Source organism: Ranitomeya variabilis, chromosome 4 (assembly GCF_051348905.1).
Source record: "Ranitomeya variabilis isolate aRanVar5 chromosome 4, aRanVar5.hap1, whole genome shotgun sequence".
Classification (NCBI taxonomy): domain Eukaryota; kingdom Metazoa; phylum Chordata; class Amphibia; order Anura; family Dendrobatidae; genus Ranitomeya; species Ranitomeya variabilis.
Genome location: NC_135235.1, coordinates 350,732,967 through 350,756,561, shown reverse-complemented (window position 1 = coordinate 350,756,561; position 23,595 = coordinate 350,732,967). Strand labels below are relative to the sequence as shown.

General features: G+C 41.9%; 1 protein-coding gene across 1 annotated transcript in view; it reads left to right on the top strand.

Annotated features, from left to right (window-relative positions):
• LOC143764759 (myocardin-like) overlaps positions 1-21,676 on the top strand; it is a 618,138-nt gene extending 596,462 nt beyond the window's left edge. Inside the window, exons 11-13 of the mRNA XM_077250689.1 lie at positions 17,964-18,101; positions 18,257-18,314; positions 19,779-21,676. Of these exons, the coding sequence (XP_077106804.1) occupies positions 17,964-18,101; positions 18,257-18,314; positions 19,779-20,248 (666 nt within the window). The 3' untranslated portion in view covers positions 20,249-21,676. The remainder of the gene's footprint in view (positions 1-17,963; positions 18,102-18,256; positions 18,315-19,778) is intronic.
• The last annotated feature ends 1,919 nt before the right edge of the window (positions 21,677-23,595 follow it).

Here is a 23,595-nt window from a genome sequence, read left to right as displayed (position 1 = left end):
TATCACTTTTTTTTTTTTTTAAAAGGTAACTTGCCATCAGGAAGTAAGGTCCCTTAATAAAGCCACTTAAATGCCCTTTAATACTTTTTAAATACATACCCATCTTGTAGTATTTAGTTTTGAAATAGTAGAGCAATCCATCTCTGAAGTTTTAATCGCAAGTGTAGTGAGTGGACACTGCACTTCCAGCTCTCATACCTGTTGCCTTATCTCCCTGCCCACCGTCATTCTTCAATCTTTGACTGACAGGTCATTCTACTCTATTCCTCTGCCCAAGATTTTGCACAGAACCTGAATAATTGTCCTTGATCATCTCATCAGACGAGGCAGTGCACACAGTAAGTTCCTGATGACATCGCATCAGCCGGTCTACCAATCTGCACATGCACCACCTTCCCTATGGAGAAAAGCCAGGGCAATTATTCAGTGCTTGTGCATCTGCCTGGAGTTGTCTCATCAGAGGGGTGGCACATGTGCAGATGAAAATGCTGGCTCTCACTAGCAATCTGCATGTGCACCCCCCATCTGATGAGAAAATCCTGCTCAATGATTCAGTGCCTGTGCATAATCTCAGGAAGGGGAAGAGTGACCCATGAGTCAAAGACTGAAGGCTAATGGTGGTCAGGGAAAAAAGAGACAGATATGAGAGCTTCCTTGCTCACAGTCGATCAGCTGGCATAAATTAACTGATAGTTACTGATGAGCAAATACATTTGGCACTATTCGTTACTCACACAAATAGCACGCTATTCGGGCTTTTCGTTATTTGGCAAGTAATTAGGTATTCACCTCGGTATATTCGAGTGACCCACTCAGCAAGTTTGATGCTTTATTTGCCGCCAGTGAACATGCTGGGCTTGCCTGCCAATCACAGTAATGCACTGCATAAAGAATTTAATTTAAGTACTTCGGTGTGTCTGGTAGAATCCAATTTACTGACATTGATCATACAGCTCCCCCAACTCATATATTATATTCACCTTCCAACGGCTTCACTAGCTATGACAGTGGCTCCATTGGGTTCCAGTAGCCAAAATGAACTATGTAGCTCTCAAAACTCGGCACTTGCAGGTCCTCTGAAAATGTGAAGAGAGGGCAGCATATGACATGGCGGTGCATGTAGTGATGGTGGCGAGTGAAGCCCAAAATTCAAATGTGCATGTTTTAGAAGGCATTGTCAAGTGCTGGGAATATGTATTCCACTTTCTAGCTAACAATTTTGAATGAGGGAGGGACCTCCCAAATGTTTAAGTGAGGTCCCTCACAAATGTAAAAGGAAAAACTAAAGCCAAAATGCTATGTGAAAGGTATAAGGGAAAGAGATATATATATATATATATATATATATATATATATATATATATATATAAAGCTGAATGTGTGTGTATGTGTGTATGTGTGTGTATGTCCCGGATTGGCATCTGCACCGTCGCAGCTACAGCTACAAAATTTTGCACAGTCACACGTCTGGACCCCGAGAGCGTCATAGGCTATGTTGTGAGGTGAAATTTTAACGCCGCGCTTTCCAATTCACCAAACAATTTTGCCCCTATCTACATAATGGGGAAAAAGTGAAAGGAAAAGTGTTGGAGGCAAATTGACAGCTGCCAGATGTGAACATGGAGGACTTAAAGAATGAGAGCGATGGCACCAAAGAGTATATACCGTACAGTTGCTAAGGTGGGGCCCCGATATGGGATACTCACCACAAACGGGGATATGAACACACACACAAAATGCCACACACTACCACATGCTTGAACACATATACCACCCTCAGCACACATTTCACCACACATACACCAACCTTGCCACATAAAAGTCAAAACACAAAAGTCACCGCTCAAAACTTGCCACATGCAAAATTCGCCACATGCAAAACTAGGCTCATGCAAAACTAGCCACACGTGCAAAACTCACCTCATGGAAAACTCGCCACATGCAAAACTTGCACACACGGAAAAATTGCCACATGCACAAAAGTTGCAACACATGCAAAAGTTGCCTCACACAAAACTTGCACATACTCAAAATGCACCACACATAAAACTCGCCACACGCAAAACTTGCTGCACACAACTTGCTACACACAACTTGCTACACTAACCTGTCACATGCAACTCGACACACAAAAAGTTGCTACATGCATGTCGCCACACAAAACTCATCTCACAAAGTTTCTACATGCATGTCGCAACACGCAACTCAACACACACAACGTGACACATGAAACTCACCCTAAAACACACACAAGTCTGGTATTATCCTTCAAAAATAAAAATCTGATTAATAAGCAGACAAATTACAAGAGCAACAAATGTGCTATTTTGGAAATATGGCAGCTGTCAGTCACATGACCTATTATGTGTAAGTGTGAGCTAATATATTCTGCCGGGGGGAGGGGTTCCTGTAGGCTGGGGATTTATCAGGCTGCCAATTTAGCTTATAAATACTGAGGTAAAAATACTGACCAAATAATGTGTGAACGAGGTCTAATACAGGAGGAGATGACATACAGGTACATACTATATACAGGGGAGATGACACACAGGTATATACTATATACAGGAGCAGATGATTCACAGGTATATACTATATACAGGAGCAGATGACTCACAGGTATATACTATATAGAGGAAAAAATGACACACGTATATACTATATACAGGAGGAGATGACATGCTGCAGGTATATACTATATAAAAGAGGAGATGACTCAGGTATATAGAGGAGGAGATGACATACAGCAGGTATATACTATATACAGGGGAGATGACATACAGGTATATACTATATACAGAAGATGACATACAGGTATATACTATATATAGGAGGAGATGACATACAGGTATATACTATATACAGAAGAGATGACATACATGTATATACTATATACAGGAGGAGATGACACATAGGTATATAAAATATACAGGAGGAGATGACATACAGCAGGTATATACTATTTACAGGGGAGATGACATGCAGGTATATACTATATACAGTACAGGGGAGATGACATACAGGTATATACTATATACAGGAGATGACATACAGGTGTATACTATATATAAGGGAGATGACAAACATGTATATACTGAAGGGAAAATGAGAGGTGTGCGGTGAAAATGAGAGGTGTGAGGTGAAAATGAAAAGGTGTGAGTGCAAAATGAGAGGAGTGAGGGAAAATAGTGGAGTGATCGGAAAATGACAGATGTGAGGTCGAAATGACAAGTGTTAGTGGGGAATGAGAGGAGTGAGGGGGAATGAGAGGAGTGAGGAGAAAAATAAGAGGAGTGAAGGGGAAAATGAGAGGTGTGAGGGAGAAAATGAGATATGTGAGGGGGAAAATGAAAGATGTGAGGGGGAAAATGAGAGGCGTGATGGGAAAATAAGAGAAGTGAGGTGCCATAACTAACCACAGATACAGTATTTACTATGCCCAGGCAACATTGGGTTCTTCAGCTAGTATATTTTATATATTTATACATTGCGTTATATATAAGTAATTATAAATGAAAGATGTTTCTTAGCATGTTTCCCTGTAAAAAACAATTTAGGTTTGGTAGGTCTTCTTATAAATCTATAAAACCGGTGCAATAGTATAAATAATAATAATAATAATTTTATTTATATAGCGCCAACATATTCCGCAGCGCTTTGACAACATAGTCTGACAACATTATTCACAGATATCATATGTGAGTCAGAAAGGCATGTAGGCACTTTCTCCATGCTGTTTCCATTTAGTTGTAGGACTTTCCCATTCATTTCAGCTTTTTTCTCAGGCCCCCAGATCTGTTTGTTGGGTCCAGCAGAAAAATATTCGGCTTTGACTTGCATTGTATTCGTTATTCGATATGAATACCCAAATATTAGAAACTAGATGGTGGCCCGATTCTAATGCATCGGGTGTTCTAGAATATGTATAGTAGTATATAGCACAGCCTACGCAGTATATAACACAGCCCACGTAGTATATAACACAGCCCACATAGTACATAACGCAGCCCATGTAGTATATAATGCAGCCCACGTAATATATAACACAGCCACATAGTATATAGCACAGCCATGTAGTATATTGCCCAGCCACGTAGTATATTGCACACCCACGTAGTATATAGCACAGAGACGTAGTATATAATACAGGCCATGCAGTATATAACACAGCCCATGCAGTATATAACACAGCCCACGTCGTATCTAACACAGCCCATGTAGTATATAGCAGTATATGGGGGCACTGACTGGAGGGGAGTAGGGAGTGGGCACTGAGTGGTGGGGAGTAGGGAAGGGCGAATTCGTGGCCGGACTGTGCCCGTCGCTGATTGGTCATGGCCGGCCAGCCGTGACCAATCAGCGACTCTGAATTTCCGTGACAGACAAATAGACAAACGTGACCCTTAGACGATTATTAGTTCAATACAAAAAGTGAAATTCATATATTATATAGAATAGAGTCATTACAAACTGAGTGATCTATTGCTAGTGTTTATTTCTGTTAATGTTGATTATTATGGCCTACAGTCAATAAAAACCCAAAAGTACTTATCTCAGTATATTATAATAATTAACAAAAAACACATGCAAAGACTTCCTAAGCATTTAAAAAGGTAAAAAGGTCCCTTCATCTGTTTCAGTGGGCTCCACAGTCATGGGGAAGACTGTTGACTTGACAGATGTCCAGAAGGCAGTCATTGACATACTCCACAAGGAGGGTAAGCCACAAAAGGTTATTGCAAAAGAAACTGGCTATTCACAGAATGCTGTATCCAGGCATATTAATGGAAAGTTGAGTGGAAGGAAAAACGGTGGTAGAAAAAGGTGCACAAGCAACCGGGATAACCGCAGCCTTGAAAGGATTGCTAAGAAAAGGCCATTCAAAAATTTGGGGGATATTCACAAGAGCCACCACACACAGACGTATCCTGGACATGGACTACAAGTGTTGCATTCCTTGAGTCAAGCCACTCATGACCAATAGACAATGCCAGAAGCATCTTACCTAGGGCAAGGAGAAAAAGAACTGGACTGTTGCTCAGAGGTCCAAGGTGTTGTTTTCAGATGAAAGTAAATTTTGCATCTCATTTGGTAATCAAGGTCCCAGAGTCTGGAGGAAGAGTGGAGAGGCACACAATCCAAGCTGCTTGAGATCTAGTGTGAAGTTTCAACAATGAGTGATGGTTTGGGGAGCCATGTCATCTGCTGGTGTAGGTCCACTGTGTCTTATCAAGACCAAAATCAGCGCAGCCATCTACTAGAAAATTTTAGAGCATTTCATGTTTCCCTCTGCTGACAAGCTTTTTGGAGATGGAAATGTCCTTCTTCAGCAGGACTTGGCACTTGTCCACACTGCCTAAAGTACCAATATCTGGTTTAAAAACAACAGTAACATTGCGCTTGATTGGCCAGCAAACTCGCCTGACCTTATCCCCATAGAGGATCTATGGGGTATAGTCAAGATGAATGAGAGACCCCAGACTCAACAATTCAGACGAGCTGAAGGATGCTATTTAAGCAACCTGGGCTTCCATAACACCTCAGCAGTGTCACAGGCCGATCGCCTCCATGACACACCCCATTGACTCAGTAATTGATACAAAAGGACCCCCGGCCAAGTACTGAGTGCATTTACTAAGCATACATTTCAGTAGGCCAACATTTAAGATTTTAAAATTATTTTTCAAGCAGGTGTTATAAAGTATTTTAATTTACTGAGATAATGACTTTTGGGTTTTCATTGGCTGTAAGCTATAATCATCAATATTAACAGAAATAAGCACTTGAAATAGATCACTCTGTTTGTAATGGCTCTATAAAATATGAGTTTCATTTTTTGTACTGAACAACTGAAATAAATTAACTTTTTTGATGATATTCTAATTTTGTGAGAAGCACCTGTATATACATTTCCCTTGCCCTTTTCACATATTCATGCACCACCTTTATTTACAGAGGAACATATTACTCAGAGGTTAACTTACCTTGAGGAAGACACATTAGGTGTCAATACGTGTGGGTCCATGTTTCCTATTCCGACAATTTCCTTGCATATGGGGTTGAATTTACTGCTGGACATTTCCTAAGTATTTCAACCCCTTTCACTTCCTATGCCATCATCTCTATTTGCCTCCTCATTTATATTGTCGTTCTATTTGTCTTCTTATTCATATTGCTGTTTTTTCTATGCCTTAACACATGTTCATTATCCTTATTGTGATGACAGAATATGTGTGCATTTCAGTGGGGCTCAGTGAGTCCATTTGGACTGCTTTTTTTTTTTTACTGATATAGGCTTATTACATTTATTGAATATTGGCATAGGTTACTATAGGGATCATGCAGGTACTAATACTATTGATCAGTTTATCATTGCTGTAGATATGGTTATGATTCTATGCCTGTTAGGACTATGAGTATTGCGCTTTATATTGTGGATTGATTTTTGTAGTCCATGAGTTTGGACTTTTTTAGTGTTTTTAAATTGTTCGTTGTTCTCTGATAAAAATGTATTATTTTTTGATGATCCCTGAATAGAGATGAGTGCATATGTTTGGAAAACAATCGCCAAACATAAATTCAGCATGAATATGGTACATTTTTCTTAAAATCAGTAACATTCGGTAAAAGATAGACTAAAAGCTGGCAATTCATGTGCCGCTCTCAGTAAAATCACAGAGCGACAGGTTAGAATAGAATGGATAGAATAGATATATACACATAGAATACATATATATACAGTAAGGAAAAAAAGTATTTAGTCAGCAATAGTGTTGAGCGATACCGTCCGATACTTGAAAGTATCGGTATCGGATAGTATCGGCCGATACCCGAAAAGTATCGGATATCGCCGATACCGATACCCGATACCAATACAAGTCAATGGGACACCAAGTATCGGAAGGTATCCTGATGGTTCCCAGGGTCTGAAGGAGAGGAAACTCTCCTTCAGGCACTGGGATCCATATTAATGTGTAAAATAAAGAATAAAAATAAAAAATATTGATATACTTACCCTCAGATGCGCCCTGGTTGTAACCGCCAGCCTCCGTTCATAAGAATGAGCGCTTGAAAGTCCTTAGATGATGTCGCGGCCTGTGATTGGTCGCGGAGCGGTCACGTGACCGCAATGCGACCAATCACAAGCCGTGACGTCATGTAAGGTCTTTCAAGCGCTTGAAAGACTTTAGATGACGTCGCGTGAGCGGTCATGTGACCGCCACACGACCAATCACAAGCCGCGACGTCATCTAAGGTCTTTCAAGCGCTTAAAAGACCTTAGATGACGTCACGGCTTGTGATTGGTCGCATTGCGGTCACGTGACCGCTCCGCGACCAATCACAGGCCGCGACGTCATCTAAGGACTTTCAAGCGCTCATTCTTATGAACGGAGGCTGGCGGTTACAACCAGGGCACGTCAGAGGGTGAGTATATCAATATTTTTTATTTTTATTCTTTATTTTACACATTAATATCGATCCCGATACCGATTCCCGATACCACAAAAGTATTGGATCTCGGTATCGGAATTCCGATACCGCAAGTATCGGCCGATACCCGATACTTGCGGTATCGGAATGCTCAACACTAGTCAGCAACCAATTGTGCAAGTTCTCCCACGTAAAAAGATGAGGGGTCTGTAATTGACATCATAGGTAGACTGTTATGATCCTATTGGGAAGGATCGCAAGTTTGACTAGCTAAGTAACTAAACCGACGACCAGCTCTGGGGAAGTGGTATCTGGATTGACCGCAAACCTGAACCTATCCGCAAACAACTATAGGCAGCCGTGGAACGTTACCTGAAAATCCTAGACGTCTCTTCACGGCCTGAGAAACTACCTATTCCTAGAGGGAAAGTAAAGTCCTTACTTGCCTCAGAGAAATGACCCCAAAGATATAGAAAAGCCCCCCACAAATATTAACGGTGAGTTAAGGGGAAAGCACAAACGCAGAGATGAAATAGATTTAGCAAATGAGGCCCGCTAACACTAGATAGCAGAAAATAGGAAGGGAGCTGTGCGGTCAATAGAAAACCCTAAGCAAAATATCCACGCAGAGATTGCTCGAGCCCCCGCACCAACTAACGGTGCGGGGGAAGCAACTCTGTACCCCAGAGCTTACCAGCAGGAAGAACTCACATATTAGCAAGCTGGACTAAACTCATCATACACTGAAATCATATTGCAGACTGATGAGCAAAAAATAATCAAACAAAAACTTAGCTTCTCCAGAAGAGACTGAAAACGAAGATAATCAGGGGAGCTCAGAATAGCACTGAATACATCGACAGCCAGCAACAAGTGGAGGCGAAGCAGAGCTAAATAGGAAACTCCCTAGTGCATAACGAGGCAGCTGATTCAGCCACAGATCCGCAGGATAACAAACAAAGCCACCAGGGGGAGCCCAAAAACAAAACTCACACAATACCACCTGTGACCACAACAGTACCCCCCCTTGAGGAGGGGTCACCGAACCCTCATCAAAAAACCCCAGGGTGATCAGGGTGAGCCACATGGAAGGCACGAACCAAATCAGCCGCATGAACATCAGAGGCGACAACCCAGGAATTATCCTCCTGACCATAGCCCTTCCACTTAACCAAATACTGAAGCCTCCGTCTAGAAATACGAGAATCCAAGATCTTCTCCACCACGTATTCCAATTCTCCCTCAACCAGCACAGGGGCAGGAGGCTCAACCGAAGGAACCACAGGCACCACATACCTCCGCAACAACGACCGATGGAACACATTATGAATAGCAAACGATGCAGGGAGGTCCAAACGAAATGACACAGGGTTAAGGACTTCCAAAATCTTATAAGGACCTATAAACCGAGGCTTGAACTTGGGAGAGGAGACCTTCATAGGAACAAAGCGAGAAGACAACCACACCAAGTCCCCAACGCGAAGTCGGGGACCCACACAGCGACGGCGGTTGGCAAAGCGCTGAGCCTTCTCTTGTGACAGCTTCAAATTGTCCACCACATGATGCCAAATCTGATGCAACCTATCCACCACAAGATCCACTCCAGGACAGTCAGAAGGCTCCACCTGACCCGAGGAAAAACGAGGATGAAACCCCGAATTACAAAAAAAAGGCGAAACCAAAGTAGCAGAACTAGCCCGATTATTAAGGGCAAATTCGGCCAATGGCAAAAAAGCCACCTAGTCATCCTGATCAGCAGAAACAAAACATCTTAAATAGGTTTCCAAGGTCTGATTAGTTCGCTCAGTCTGGCCATTCGTCTGAGGATGGAAGGCCGATGAAAAAGACAAATCAATGCCCATCTTAGCACAAAAGGTCCGCCAAAATCTAGACACAAACTGGGATCCTCTGTCGGAAACAATATTCTCAGGGATCCCGTGCAAACGAACCACATTTTGAAAAAACAGTGGAACCAACTTGGAGGAGGAAGGCAACTTAGGCAAGGGCACCAAATGGACCATCTTAGAAAAACGATCACACACCACCCAGATGACAGACATTCTCTGAGAGACAGGGAGATCCGAAATAAAATCCATGAAAATGTGCGTCCAAGGCCTCTTCGGGACAGGCAAAGGCAACAGCAAACCACTGGCACGAGAACAGCAAGGCTTAGCCCGAGCACAAATTCCACAAGACTGCACAAAGGAACGCACATCCCGTGACAAGGAAGGCCACCAAAAGGACCTGGCCACCAAATCTCTGGTACCAAATATTTCAGGATGGCCTGCCAACACCGAAGAATGAACCTCGGAAATAACTCTGTTGGTCCATCTATCTGGGACAAACAGTCTCTCCGGTGGACAACGGTCAGATCTATCTGCCTGAAACTCCTGCAGCACTCGTCGTAAATCTGGGGAGATGGCAGACAGAATCACCCCTTCTCTGAGGATACCAGCCGGCTCAGAATCTCCAGGAGAGTCAGGCACAAAACTCCAAGAAAGAGCATCAGCCTTCACATTCTTCGAACCAGGCAGGTACGAGACCACAAAATCAAAACGAGAGAAAAACAATGACCAATGAGCCTGTCTAGGATTCAGCCGCTTGGACGACTCGAGATAAATCAGATTTTTGTGATCAGTCAAGACCACCACACGATGCTTAGCTCCCTCGAGCCAATGTCGCCACTCCTCAAATGCCCACTTCATAGCCAACAACTCCCGATTACCGACATCATAATTTCGCTCGGCAGGCGAAAACTTTCTTGAAAAGAAAGCACATGGCTTCATCACAGAGCCATCAGAGCTTCTCTGCGACAAAACAGCCCCCGCTCCAATCTCAGAAGCATCAACCTCGACCTGGAAAGGAAGAGAGACATCTGGCTGACATAAGACCGGAGCCGAGGAAAACCGGCGCTTCAGCTCCCAAAAGGCCTCCACAGCCGCAGGAGACCAATTAGTAACATCAGAACCCTTCTTGGTCAAATCCGTCAAAGGCTTAACAACACCAGAAAAATTAGCAATGAAGCGACGGTAAAAATTAGCAAAACCCAAGATCTTCTGAAGACTCTTAACAGATGTAGGCTGAGTCCAGTCATGAATAGCCTGAACCTTGACTGGGTCCATCTCAATAGTAGAAGGGGAAAAAATGAAACCCAAAAAAGAAACCTTCTGGACTCCAAAAAGATATTTTGAGCCCTTCACAAATAAAGCATTGGCATGCAGGACCTGAAACACCATCCTGACCTGCTTAACATGGGACTCCCAATCATCAGAAAAAAACAGAATATCATCCAGATACACAATCATAAATTTATCCAGATACTCGCGGAAGATGTCGTGCATGAAGGACTGAAAGACAGAAGGAGCGTTAGAAAGTCCAAAAGGCATCACCAAGTACTCGAAATGGCCTTCGGGCGTATTAAATGCAGTTTTCCATTCATCACCCTGCTTAATACGCACAAGGTTAAACGCACCACGAAGATCTATCTTTGTGAACCAACTAGACACCCTAATGCAAGCAAACAGATCAGATAACAATGGCAAAGGATACTGAAATTTGACCGTGATTTTATTTAGAAGGCGATAATCAATACAAGGTCTCAGGGAACCATCCTTCTTAGCCACAAAAAAAGAATCCTGCACCCAGAGGGGAGGAAGAGGGACGAAAAAGTCCTTTCTCCAAAGACTCCTTTATATAACTCTGCATAGCAGCATGCTCCGGCACTGACAAATTGAAAAGTCGTCCCTTAGGAAACTTACTACCAGGAATCAAATTTATAGCACAATCACAATCCCTATGAGGAGGTAGAGAACTGAGTTTGGGCTCATCAAATACATCCTGGTAGTCCGACAAAAACGCAGGGACTTCAGAAGGAGTGGATGAAGCAATTGACACCACAGGAGCGTCACCATGAATTCCCTGGCAACCCCAACTTGACACAGACATTGCTTTCCAATCCAGGACTGGATTATGAGTCTGCAACCATGGCAGACCCAACACGACAACATCATGTAAATTATGCAGAACAAGAAAGCGAATCACCTCCTGATGAACAGGAGTCATGCACATGGTCACTTGCGTCCAGTACTGAGGTTTATTCATAGCCAATGGTGTAGCATCAATACCTTTTAGTGGAATAGGGAATTTTAAAGGCTCCAAAACAAAACCACAGCGCCGGGCAAATGACAAATCCATCAGGCTCAGGGCAGCACCTGAATCTACAAAAGCCATAACCGGGTAAGATGACAGGGAACAAATCAGGGTAACAGACAAAATGAACTAAGGCTGTAAAGTACCGATGGTGACAGATTTATCAATCTTTTTTGTGCGCTTAGAGCATGCTGAGATAACATGAGCTGAGTCACCACAATAAAAGCACAACCCATTTTGCCGTCTATAATTTTGCCGTTCACTTCTGGTCAGAATTCTATCACATTGCATAGACTCAGGTGTCTGTTCAGAAGACACCGCCAAATGGTGTGCAGGTTTGCGCTCCCGCAAACGCCGATCAATCTGAATGGCCAGAGTCATTGACTCATTCAGACCTGCAGGCGTAGGGAACCCCACCATGACATTCTTAATGGCTTCAGAAAGACCCTTTCTGAAATTTGCAGCCAGGGCACACTCATTCCATTGAGTAAGCACCGACCATTTCCGAAATTTCTGGCAATACACCTCTGCTTCATCTTGCCCCTGTGAGAGGGCCAATAACGCTTTTTCAGCCTGGTTCTCAAGATTAGGTTCCTCATAGAGCAATCCAAGGGCCAGAAAAAATGCATCCACACTGAGCAATGCAGGATCCCCTGGCGTCAATGCGAAGGCCCAATCTTGAGGGTCGCCGCGCAAGAAAGAAATAATAATCTTAACTTGCTGAACGGAATCACCAGAGGAACGAGGTTTCAAAGAAAGAAACAATTTATAATTGTTCTTAAAATTCAGGAACCTAGATCTATCTCCAGAAAACAACTCCGGAATAGGTATTCTAGGCTCTGACATAGGACTGTGAACAACCAAATCCTGAATACTTTGTACCCTTGCAGCAAGATGATCTACACTGGAGGCCAAACTCTGGATATCCATGTCAGCAGCTGAACTCAGAGCCACACCAAGATTAAGAGGAGGAGAGAAGCTGGACACACAGCAGCTAGACACATGGCAGCAAAAAAAAAAAAAAAAGTCCTCAAGGCTTCTCTTCTCCTGCTTCTGCCATGCAATTAACACTTTATGTTCCAGCTGTACTGTTATGATCCTAGTGGCAAGGATCGCAAGTTTGACTAGCTAAGTAACTAAACCGACGACCAGCTCTGGGGATGTGGTATCTGGATTGACCGCAAACCTGAACCTATCCGCAAACAACTATAGGCAGCCGTGGAACATTACCTAAAAATCCTAGACGTCTCTTCACGGCCTTGAGAAACTACCTATTCCTAGAGGGAAAGTAAAGTCCTTACTTGCCTCAGAGAAATGACCCCAAAGATATAGAAAAGCCCCCCACAAATATTAACGGTGATTTAAGGGGAAAGCACAAACGCAGAGATGAAATAGATTTAGCAAATGAGGCCCGCTAACACTAGATAGCAGAAAATAGGAAGGGAGCTGTGCGGTCAATAGAAAACCCTAAGCAAAATATCCACGCAGAGATTGCTCGAGCCCCCGCACCAACTAACGGTGCGGGGGAAGCAACTCCGTACCCCAGAGCTTACCAGCAGGAAGAACTCACATATTAGCAAGCTGAACTAAACTCATCATACACTGAAATCATATTGCAGACTGATGAGCAAAAAATAATCAAACAGAAACTTAGCTTCTCCAGAAGAGACTGAAAACGAAGATAATCAGGGGAGCTCAGAATAGCACTGAATACATCGACAGCCGGCAACAAGTGGAGGTGAAGCAGAGCTAAATAGGAAACTCCCTAGTGCATAACGAGGCAGCTGATTCAGCCACAGATCCGCAGGATAACAAACAAAGCCACCAGGGGGAGCTCAAAAACAAAACTCACACAATACCACCTGTGACCACAAGAAGGAGCCCGAAAACAGAGTTCACAACAGTAGACCACAACTATGAGAGTCAAAATGAGAAAACAAATCCAGAAAATCACCTTGTCTGGTTTGGCAAGATTTATTTTGGAAATTATGGTGGAAAATAAATATTTGGTCATTAACAAAAGTTCATCTCAATATTTTGTTATTTATCCTTTTTTGGCAATGACAGAGGTCAAATATTTTCTGTAAGTCTTCACAAGGTTGGCACACACTGTAGGTGGTATGTTGGCCCATTCCTTCATGCAGATCTCCTCTAGAGTAGTGATGTCTTGGGCCTGTCGCTGGACAACACAGACTTTCAACTCCCTCCAAAGTTTTTCTATGGGGTTTAGATCTGGAGACTGGCTAGGCCACTCCATTGTGTTGACCTTATCACTGGCATTTTCCCATGGTCCTGAGGTCACCGCAGTTCAGCCGAGCTGAGAACGCAACCTCAGTGATGTCACTGAGGCTGCACTCACAGCATCTTATTCACCAGTTTCTTCGGACAGTCACATCTTGGCACTGTCCAGGTTGAAAACTATTAATCACCTAGACATGGATTACAGTGTGGGACAGAACGAACGACAGGTATGCTATATTGTTGTTTTTTTTTATCTTAGTTTTATTACAGGAGATCAAGGGCTTTGGTGTAGTGTTAGGTGAGTAAAACTATGTTTGTTATTTTTAAATAAAATGGAAAACTGTGTTTAGTCTAAATTCTAACAAAAGACTTTGACTGGCTGTGTCTTTATTTACAATCCAGCTATAGGATTAGGAATGGATAGGTGTCTTATAGACGCCTCTCCATTAGTAATCCCTGAGCTAGATGTCAAATGACAATACAAAGGTGACATCAACCCCACAAATATGAACCCCACTTGCCACCACTACAGGGGGTAGAGCTGAGCAAAGATCCAGAGCTGGTGTATCTAATAGATGTGCCTTTTCTGGGCAGCTGCAGGCTGCTATTTTTAGTCTGGGGGTCAATATCCATGGCTCCTTGCTTGCCGGAGAATACGAGCACCCAGCTGTCTGCTTTAGCAAGGCTGGTTGTCACAAAAGAGGGGGACCCCATGCCATTTTTAAATTATTTATTTAAATAATTAATAAATATGGCATGGGGACCTGTCTATTCTTGATAGCCAACCTTGCTGAAGCTGACAGCTGAGGGTTGCAGCCCCCAGCTGTGAATTTTGTCTGGCTGGTTATCAAACATACAGGGGAATCAATGCCAGTTTCTTTTTAAATTATTTATTTACAGTGCAGAAGCAGCTGATGAATACTTCCATCCACCATTCCTGCTTTCACTGTTATTAGCGGCAGCAGGTGTCGGATGATAGGATCTGTAGTCTGTAAACTTTTCACCTCCAATCACAGCTGAGTGCTCACACTGTCTTTTGACAGCATGGGAACTGCGGCTTTCTGACCGGTGGGGATGATTTAACCGCCATCAGAAGGGCTACCATCTCTATCACTGACTCTTTGCATATACTTTCCTGTTCTCTGATCATGTCTTAATTGACATGCCTTAGGTGACCCCAGCTGTATATTTTTGATGGTTCCTCGCTCACACTTACTGTATTTTTTGGACTATAAGATGCACTTTTTTCCTCAAAAAATGTGGAGGAAAATGGGGGTGCATCTTATAGTCTGGATGTTGCGCTCTAGCTGTTGTGGGGAGGCGGGGGAGCAGCAGCGGTGTAGCAGCAGGTCACACAGGCAGGAGCCGGCAACTGTGGCTAACTCCTGTGCTGCTGCTAAAGAGAAATGAACATTCACTGCATTCCACGCCCATGGGCATGGAGGGCAATGAATATTAATTTCTCTTTAATAGGATCCATAGTATTATTGGCCTCCATCCTGGTATGCATGGCCCCATCCTTCTCCTGGTATGATTGGCCCCCACCCCCATCCTGGTATGCATGGCCCCATTAGAAAAATATTTAAAAAGACAAACACATTACACTTACCTTCCCGGCGATCCCTCACAGTGCCTTGTTCCAATGCCAGCAGCTGCTTTATGCTTGTAACAGCGCATCCCAGGGATGTCATGCGCTGCTTGCAAGCCGGCCGAAGGGCAGCTGCTGGAATACTCACTGCTCTACATGCCGGGACTGTGTGCGTTGAGAGCAGTGATTATTCATTGCTCATTAATAGCGAGCAAAGTGTCAGCCAGAGCCTTCCTGCAGCTGCCAAGCGGTCACGTGTGCCACTACTTAAGAGGAATGAATATTCACCGCATTCCACGCCCATGGGCATGAATTCAGGAAAGGATAATAATGACTAATAAACTACCTGTTGTGCCCCATGCGACGGCTCCTGTTCTGACAAGGAGAGTACCAAAGTGTGGTCCCTGTCCCACTAAATATGTCCCTAATTTTTACCCCTCGATGCACTTCATCCCACGGTACCAGGAGACTCCTCCACAGCACTGAAATGACCTATTTGCCATGCTTAGAGCAAAGAGAACATAATTATTATAAGTAAAACTATACCCCTGACAGCAGTGTCCATATTATCATACACTACATATGGATGAATTGGTTTTCAACCCCTGCTATTCAGTGAAAAAAAATGTGTAGTGAATAATAATGTGTATGTAGTGGTGATAGGACATAGTTTAACTTCATTAGCAGGGTGACAGTGATGGACAGGGAACTGCTGCAGAGCGGCAGTGAAAATTCTTATAATGCAACAAAACTTTGTTCCCAACAGCAGTGTGCTTCATGTCTTCATGTTTTTTCCACCTTCGTGCACACATTGTTAAATATGTGGCTGCAGAGAGATAAGTAAGAAGTTGTGCCTTCCAAAAGATGGCAGCACATATCCTTTAAAAAGTAGTTATATACATCAAATGTTTTAAACACATACTGACTTGCAAAGCAGGCAGTATTTATTTACAAGTAAAGAAATATACCGTATATACTCGAGTATAAGCCAACCCGAGTATAAGCTGACCCCCCCTAATTTTGCCACAAAAAAACTGGGAAAACTTAATGACTCGAATATAAGCCTAGGGTGGAAAATGCACCAGCTACCGGTAAATGTCAAAAATAAAAATAGTTACCAATAAAAGTAAAATTAATTGAAATATCAGTAGGTTGTGTTTTTGAATATCCATATTGAATCAGGAGCCTCATATAATGCTCCATACAGTTCATGATGGGCCCCATAAGATGCTCCATATTAAAGTATGCCCCATATAATGCTGCACAAAGGTTAATAATGGCCCCATAAGATGCTCCATAGACACATTTGCCCCATACAGTACTGCATAAAGATTAATAAGGGCCCTATAAGATGCTCCATACAAAATATGCCCCATATAATGCTCCATATAGTTCATGATGGGCCCCATAAGATGCTCCATATTAAAATATGCCCAATATAATGCTGCACAAATGTTGATTATGGCCCCATAAGACAATAAGATGCTCCATAAAGATATTTGCCCCATATAGTGCTGCACAAACGTTGATTATGGCCCCATAATATGCTCCATAGAGATATTTGCCCCATATAGTGCTGCACAAATGTTGATTATGGCCCCATAAGATGCTCTATAGAGATATTTGCCCCATATAATGCTGCACAAACGTTGAATATGGTGCCATAAGATGCTCCATAGACATATTTGCCCCATATAGTGCTGCACAAACATTGAATATGGCCCCATAAGATGCTCCATAGAGATATTTGCCCCATATGCTGTTGCTGCGATTAAAAAAAAAAATCACATACTCACCTCTCGTCGCTCAGGCCCCGGGCACTTGCTATATTCACCTGTTCTTGTTCCGGCGTCGCTGTGTCTTCCGCGTCCTCTGCACTAATGTTCAGGCAGAGGGCACGAACTAACCACGTCATCGCGCTCTCTGACCTGAGCATCACTGCAGAGGATACGGAAGACGGAGCAGCGCCGGAACCAGGAGAGGTGAATATCGCACAGTGTTCTCCCTCCCCATTATACTCACCTGCTCCTGGCACGTTCCCTGCATCTCCAGTCTCCGGGAGCTGACAGCTTCTTCCAGTGTTGAGCAGTCACATGGTACCACTCATTACAGTAATGAATATGCGGCTCCACCCCTATGGGAGTGGAGTCAGGTCCATATTCATTACTGTAATGAGTGGTACCATATGACCGCTCAACGATGGAAAGAGCTGTCAGCGCCCGGAGACTGGAGATGCAGGGACCACGCCAGGAGCAGCTGAGTATGTCACAGCTGCCTCTCCCCCGCCGACCCCCCAAGGACAATGACTCAAGTATAAGCCGAGAGGGGCACTTTCAGCCTAAAAAAATGGGCTGAAAATCTCGGCTTACACTCGAGTATATACAGTACATAATTGTGTACATATTTTATATTTTAATAAAAGTTGATTTTTACTGATAGGTCCTTTTTAAATATCCCACGCAGATCATAGAAAGCTTAGCAATTCTCAACCATCAGCATGCAACAAGCTATTTTTTTATTAATGAAAATGTTAATTAATGTATTAATATTCCAGGTTTTGCATCCTCTCACTTGTGAGGCAATTGGCCAGGACTTTGAGCTTCCAGTGCAGATCACACAAAATCCAGAAAGTCCGGTCCACAAGCCTCGGTCCTTTGAGGAAGAACTTCAAGAGGCCATACAGAAAGCACAGGTATGTTAATTAATATTAATGTATATAACACAATTTTAAGTGACATAATAATTAATGTAGCGTGATATTATTTAGCATAATATTAATTTATGTAAGAGAATTAATACATATTACAATGGTATGTTCTAAATGTTAAATATCTTGTATCTCTATAGATGGCCATTTCTCAGTCGATTGATGACATATTAGAAGATGAGCCATTATTATGTACAGGTTGGTATCTATAATAATTACATAAGCAAAATAAAAGCCACAAAACACTTAGGCCATGATTCATTAAGGCTGTTGTTATTCACGTTGATATTGATGAGGGGGCGTGTTGGAGTCAGAGGCACCTGATTCTTTAAGACGTGCAAACATCTTAATTAATCTTGTGCATCTAAAAAGTGTCATTCACCACCATGCACCTCGCCACAAATCTTACTAAAGTCAGGGACTGGAGTGAAATTTCAGGCATTAGACGTAAATTAGATGAGCTATGGATTCACACCCTACCCCACCCCATCTCTGCCCACTTTAGTGAAGCTGGGCAAAATTGGTGTCAAAACATCTAAGGTTGCCAAATTTTGTGAAATCTCAAGTTGTGTAAATTTTTTTTAATGTTTAAAATATTTTATTCCAGATTTCTGTCAAAATACTTTGATTAATCAGGGCATTTGTGTATTTTGGTACCTGCAATGAATAGTTTTAGGCAAAACAATATTGAAAGAAGAAAATGAGGAAAATGTAAATACATTACTAGTACAACAATTAGAATTTCACTGAGGTCCTGAGTTCCAATAAGCCGAAAGGTAACATTAAATTTCAAGGATTTCATGTGGGATTTATCCATTCAGGTCTTATACTATCATGCTAATTGCTTGTTATCTAATCAATTATATATATATATATATATATATGAAATCATGCGAATATAAGTATATATTCCATCTTTCCATTTTCCATTATGTGAATATTGTTAACATGTGTATCATTTCTTTGATTCCCATAGTTCCACATCTTTTCCTCTCTCTCTCTCTCTTTATATATATATATATATATATATATATATATATATATATATATATATATATATATACACACATATACAGAGAGAGAGAGAAAGCACAGCAGCACTATGCATGAATCCAGGCTATGTGAAAATACAGAAAAACATTAAAAACATTAAATTTTGATTTTACTACTCAAAAAAATAAAATTTCAAAACACATTTTTAACTTACAGTTAGGAATGAAAACTTAAGGTTCTTAGTGCAAAAATTGGCAAATATCAACCACAGCAAAGGTGACCTCCCTCTGGCCTTGATTCATGCATAGTGCTCCTGTGCTCTTTTTCTCTATATAATGTAGTCTGACAACGTGTACTTGTTCACATTAGGAGCTGCTGGTCAGGTTTTTCTGTATATTTAACTATTGGATGTTGGCTGCCTCCAGCCTAATCTTGCACTCCTCCCATTGACCTGTAGTTGACGATAATCCATTCTACCTGCCCATAAATTGTAGGCTTAGCCTGGGAGTGACATGAATGTCCATAATTTGTAGGTTGATAGCCCAAGAGAGGCATGTATGGTAGAGCAGGGACCCATCAGAGGGAGGTCACATTGCATCCATGCTTTTCAGTTTTAAATGATGTATCTCTTTTGTCAAATTTAAATGTTTTGTCTTTTTCATTTTGCAGATGAGTTAATGCATGTTGATGGTATCTCAATGGAAAATATGCATACTGATATCAATCATCAAAATACATCACCTGCAGCCCAAAATGATAATTTTGTGAATCAGATTCAGTGTTGCATCGAGCCACCTTCAATTATGCCCAGTTCTGGAATCCTAGAATTTCCTGTGTCTGGGAATTATGATTTCCTTTCTGGTCAAGATAGTCTTTCGTCTGTCTTTTCTCCAAATCAAATTGAAATGCCATCTTCACCAGATCATCAAGAAAACAATATGTCACCATCTTCATCTTCATCTTCTTCATCCAGTGCTGTTTTTGATCCAGCAGATTGGCTAGAAGCATTAACATCAGGATCTGCTTCCAATTTTGGTCCTAATAGTCCTATTGGTTCTAGTATTTTCTCAACTGACATTTTTGACTCACCTGACTTAAGTATCAACAGAATGATTGATTTAATGGTGGAACAATGGTAATATAAAAATAAAAAGGAAACCAGACACCAAATCTCTCTCTGTTACACCTAATAAAAGAAAGATAATCTTTCTTTTACCAGTAGCTTTTGCTAGCCACGGTAAGAAGGTGTATGTAGTCAAATATAAGGACATGTGATGATGAGAATGGGATGGCCATGGTCAAAGCTGCTTTTTCTATACAGTATGTTGGCTGCACTAACACTAAACAAAAATGTTTAGCATATGTGGTTACATTACATGAATGTCAAAATGCTAATTTTCGTGAAACACATTCAGTGTCGCATTGATTCTTACTGACCCTCAGTTATTCCTAGTTCTGGAATTTAGAATTTTCTATGCCTTGAAACTATGATTTACTTTCAAGCCGAGATAGTGTTTTGACTGTCTTTTCTTAAGAACAAATTAAATCGCCATCTTTACCAGATCATTAGGAAAACAATATGTCACCATCATCATCTTCATCTTCTTCATCCAGTGTGGCTTTTGATCCAGCAGACTGGCTAGAAGCATTACATCAAGATCGGCCTCTAATTTTGATCCTTGGAGTCCCAATGGTTATAGTATTTTCTCTACCGACATCTTTGACTCATCAGACTTAAATATTAACAGATTGATTGACTTAATGGTTGAGCAGTGGTAATATAACAATAAAAAGAGCACCATAAACCAAATTTGACTCTGGCACATCTAGTAAAAGAAAGATAATCTTTCTTTTTTTATTAGCTTTGGTTAGTAGGTGCAATGAGTAGTCAAATCTAAATACTTGATAATGAGAATGGAATGGTCTTGGTCACAGCTGCTTCCTCTAGACAGTATTTGGCTGCACTAACTCTAAACAGAAATATTTAGCAATTAAGCATCCACTGTTATGATAAATTTATCTACAAACCATGGTTGATTATTTTATGTATTTCAATTCATGAAAAAAAAAACTAATTGTTTTAAGAATGTCATTTTAATTTTGAGAAAGTTTTACCTACAGCTGAACCTGAATGAAACCATGACTCTCTATCAAACCCGAAAATGTTTCTTACCATCTACTTTCTAAAGGGTATAAAATGACATATTACTTGCTTTTTTTATGAGAGCATGTGAAATACCCTTTCATATATGTTTTTGTTTTATATAAAGGTTCTAAGTATGACTTCTTGATTAGAATGATAAAGCACAAAAGACGTCAGATCATCAGGAATCTCACAGAATGTAGCTTCACTTGCAAGTTACAATAGGTATATTTCACTACAAGCGATTTGAGATGAAACATGAAAAATGTTGAAATGTATGTGTTTCAAAATTATAAAGGGGATAACTCCTTAAAGAAGGGCATTGCTTCAAGAAAACAGTGTACTTTTGCTGCTAAAGGTGGCAAACATATCATTTAGGGTACCTGAATAACCTTTGATTAAACAAGTACTTTTGATGAATCACTCTAAGGCTGGGGTCACACATGCGAGTTTTACGGACGTAAGAGCGCAGAAACTACGTCCGTAAAACTCGCATTACATACGGCACAATTATTCTCAATGGGGCTGCTCCTATTAGCCGTATATTACGGTTCAGTATTATACGGCTTTCTACGGCCGTACAAAATCGCAGCATGCTGCGTTTGTCACCGTATTGCGCAAAAAAATCGCCAATGAAAGTCTATGGGGGCGCGAAAAATACGGATTCCACACGGACCTGCAGTGTGACTTGCGAGAAATACGCAGCGGTGTTAGTGAAAAGTCGGTAATTCAATTGCCGGCTTCTCATTTCTCCTGCACAAACCCGACAGGATATGAGACATGGTTTTCATACAGTAAACCATCTCATATCCCCTTTTTTGTTGCATATTCCACACTACTAATGTTAGTAGTGTGTATGTGCAAAATTTCAGCGCTGTAGCTGCTGAAATAAAGGGTTAAATGGCGGAAAAAATTGGCGTGGGCTCCCGCGCAATTTTCTCCGCCAGAGTGGTAAAGCCAGTGACTGAGGGCAGATATTAATAGCCAGGAGAGGGTCCATGGTTATTGGCCCCCCCGTGGCTAAAAACATCTGCCCCCAGCCACCCCAGAAAAGGCACATCTGGAAGATGCGCCTATTCTGGCACTTGGCCACTCTCTTCCCACTCCCTGTAGCGGTGGGATATGGGGTAATGAAGGGTTAATGCCACCTTGCTATTGGAAGGTGACATTAAGCCAGATTAATAATGGAGAGGCGTCAATTATGACACCTATCCATTATTAATCCAATTGTTGGAAAGGGTTAAAAAACACACACACATGATTTAAAAGTATTTTAATGAAATAAACACAGCGGTTGTTGTAATAATTTATTGTTCTCCCATTCCATTTCCAGGACCTCGCTTGGCAACATAATAAACGCACAAGATACATACCTTCTGCTGTCAGATCTCGTCCCACGAAGTAATCATCTGAAGGGGTTAACTAATATTACAGGCAGGAGCCCTGCTAAATGCAGCGGTGTGCTCCGTGCCTGTAATCCCCCGGCGAATGAATGAAATGTAGGTCATTGACCTACATTTCCTTCAGTCGCGGTGATGCGCCCCCTGCTGGATGTCCTCATATGACCTGGAGCGTGGGAAAAAGTTCCCAGGCTGCAGTTCATGAGAACATCCAGCAGGGGCGCATCACCGCGACTCAATGTAAGTACAGATCCTGCTTTCCTTTCAGCACCTGGGGAATTACAAGCAGGAGCACACCGCTGCATTTAGCAGGGCTCCTGCCTGTAATATTAGTTAACCCCTTCAGATGGATTACTTCGTGGGACGAGATCTGACAGCAGAAGGTATGTATCTTGTGCATTTATTATGTTGCCAAGCGAGGTCCTGGAAATGGAATGGGAGAACAATAAATTATTACAACAACCGCTGTGTTTATTTCATTAAAATACTTTTAAATCATGTGTGTGTGTTTTTTAACCCTTTCCAACAATTGGATTAATAATGGATAGGTGTCATAATTGACACCTCTCCATTATTAATCTGGCTTAATGTCACCTTCCAATAGCAAGGTGGAATTAACCCTTCATTACCCCATATCCCACCGCTACAGGGAGTGGGAAGAGAGTGGCCAAGTGCCAGAATAGGCGCATCTTCCAGATGTGCCTTTTCTGGGGTGGCTGGGGGCAGATGTTTTTAGCCACGGGGGGGCCAATAACCATGGACCCTCTCCTGGCTATTAATATCTGCCCTCAGTCACTGGCTTTACCACTCTGGCGGAGAAAATTGCGCGGGAGCCCACGCCAATTTTTTCCGCCATTTAACCCTTTATTTCAGCAGCTACAGCGCTGAAATTTTGCACATACACACTACTAACATTAGTAGTGTGGAATATGCAACAAAAAAG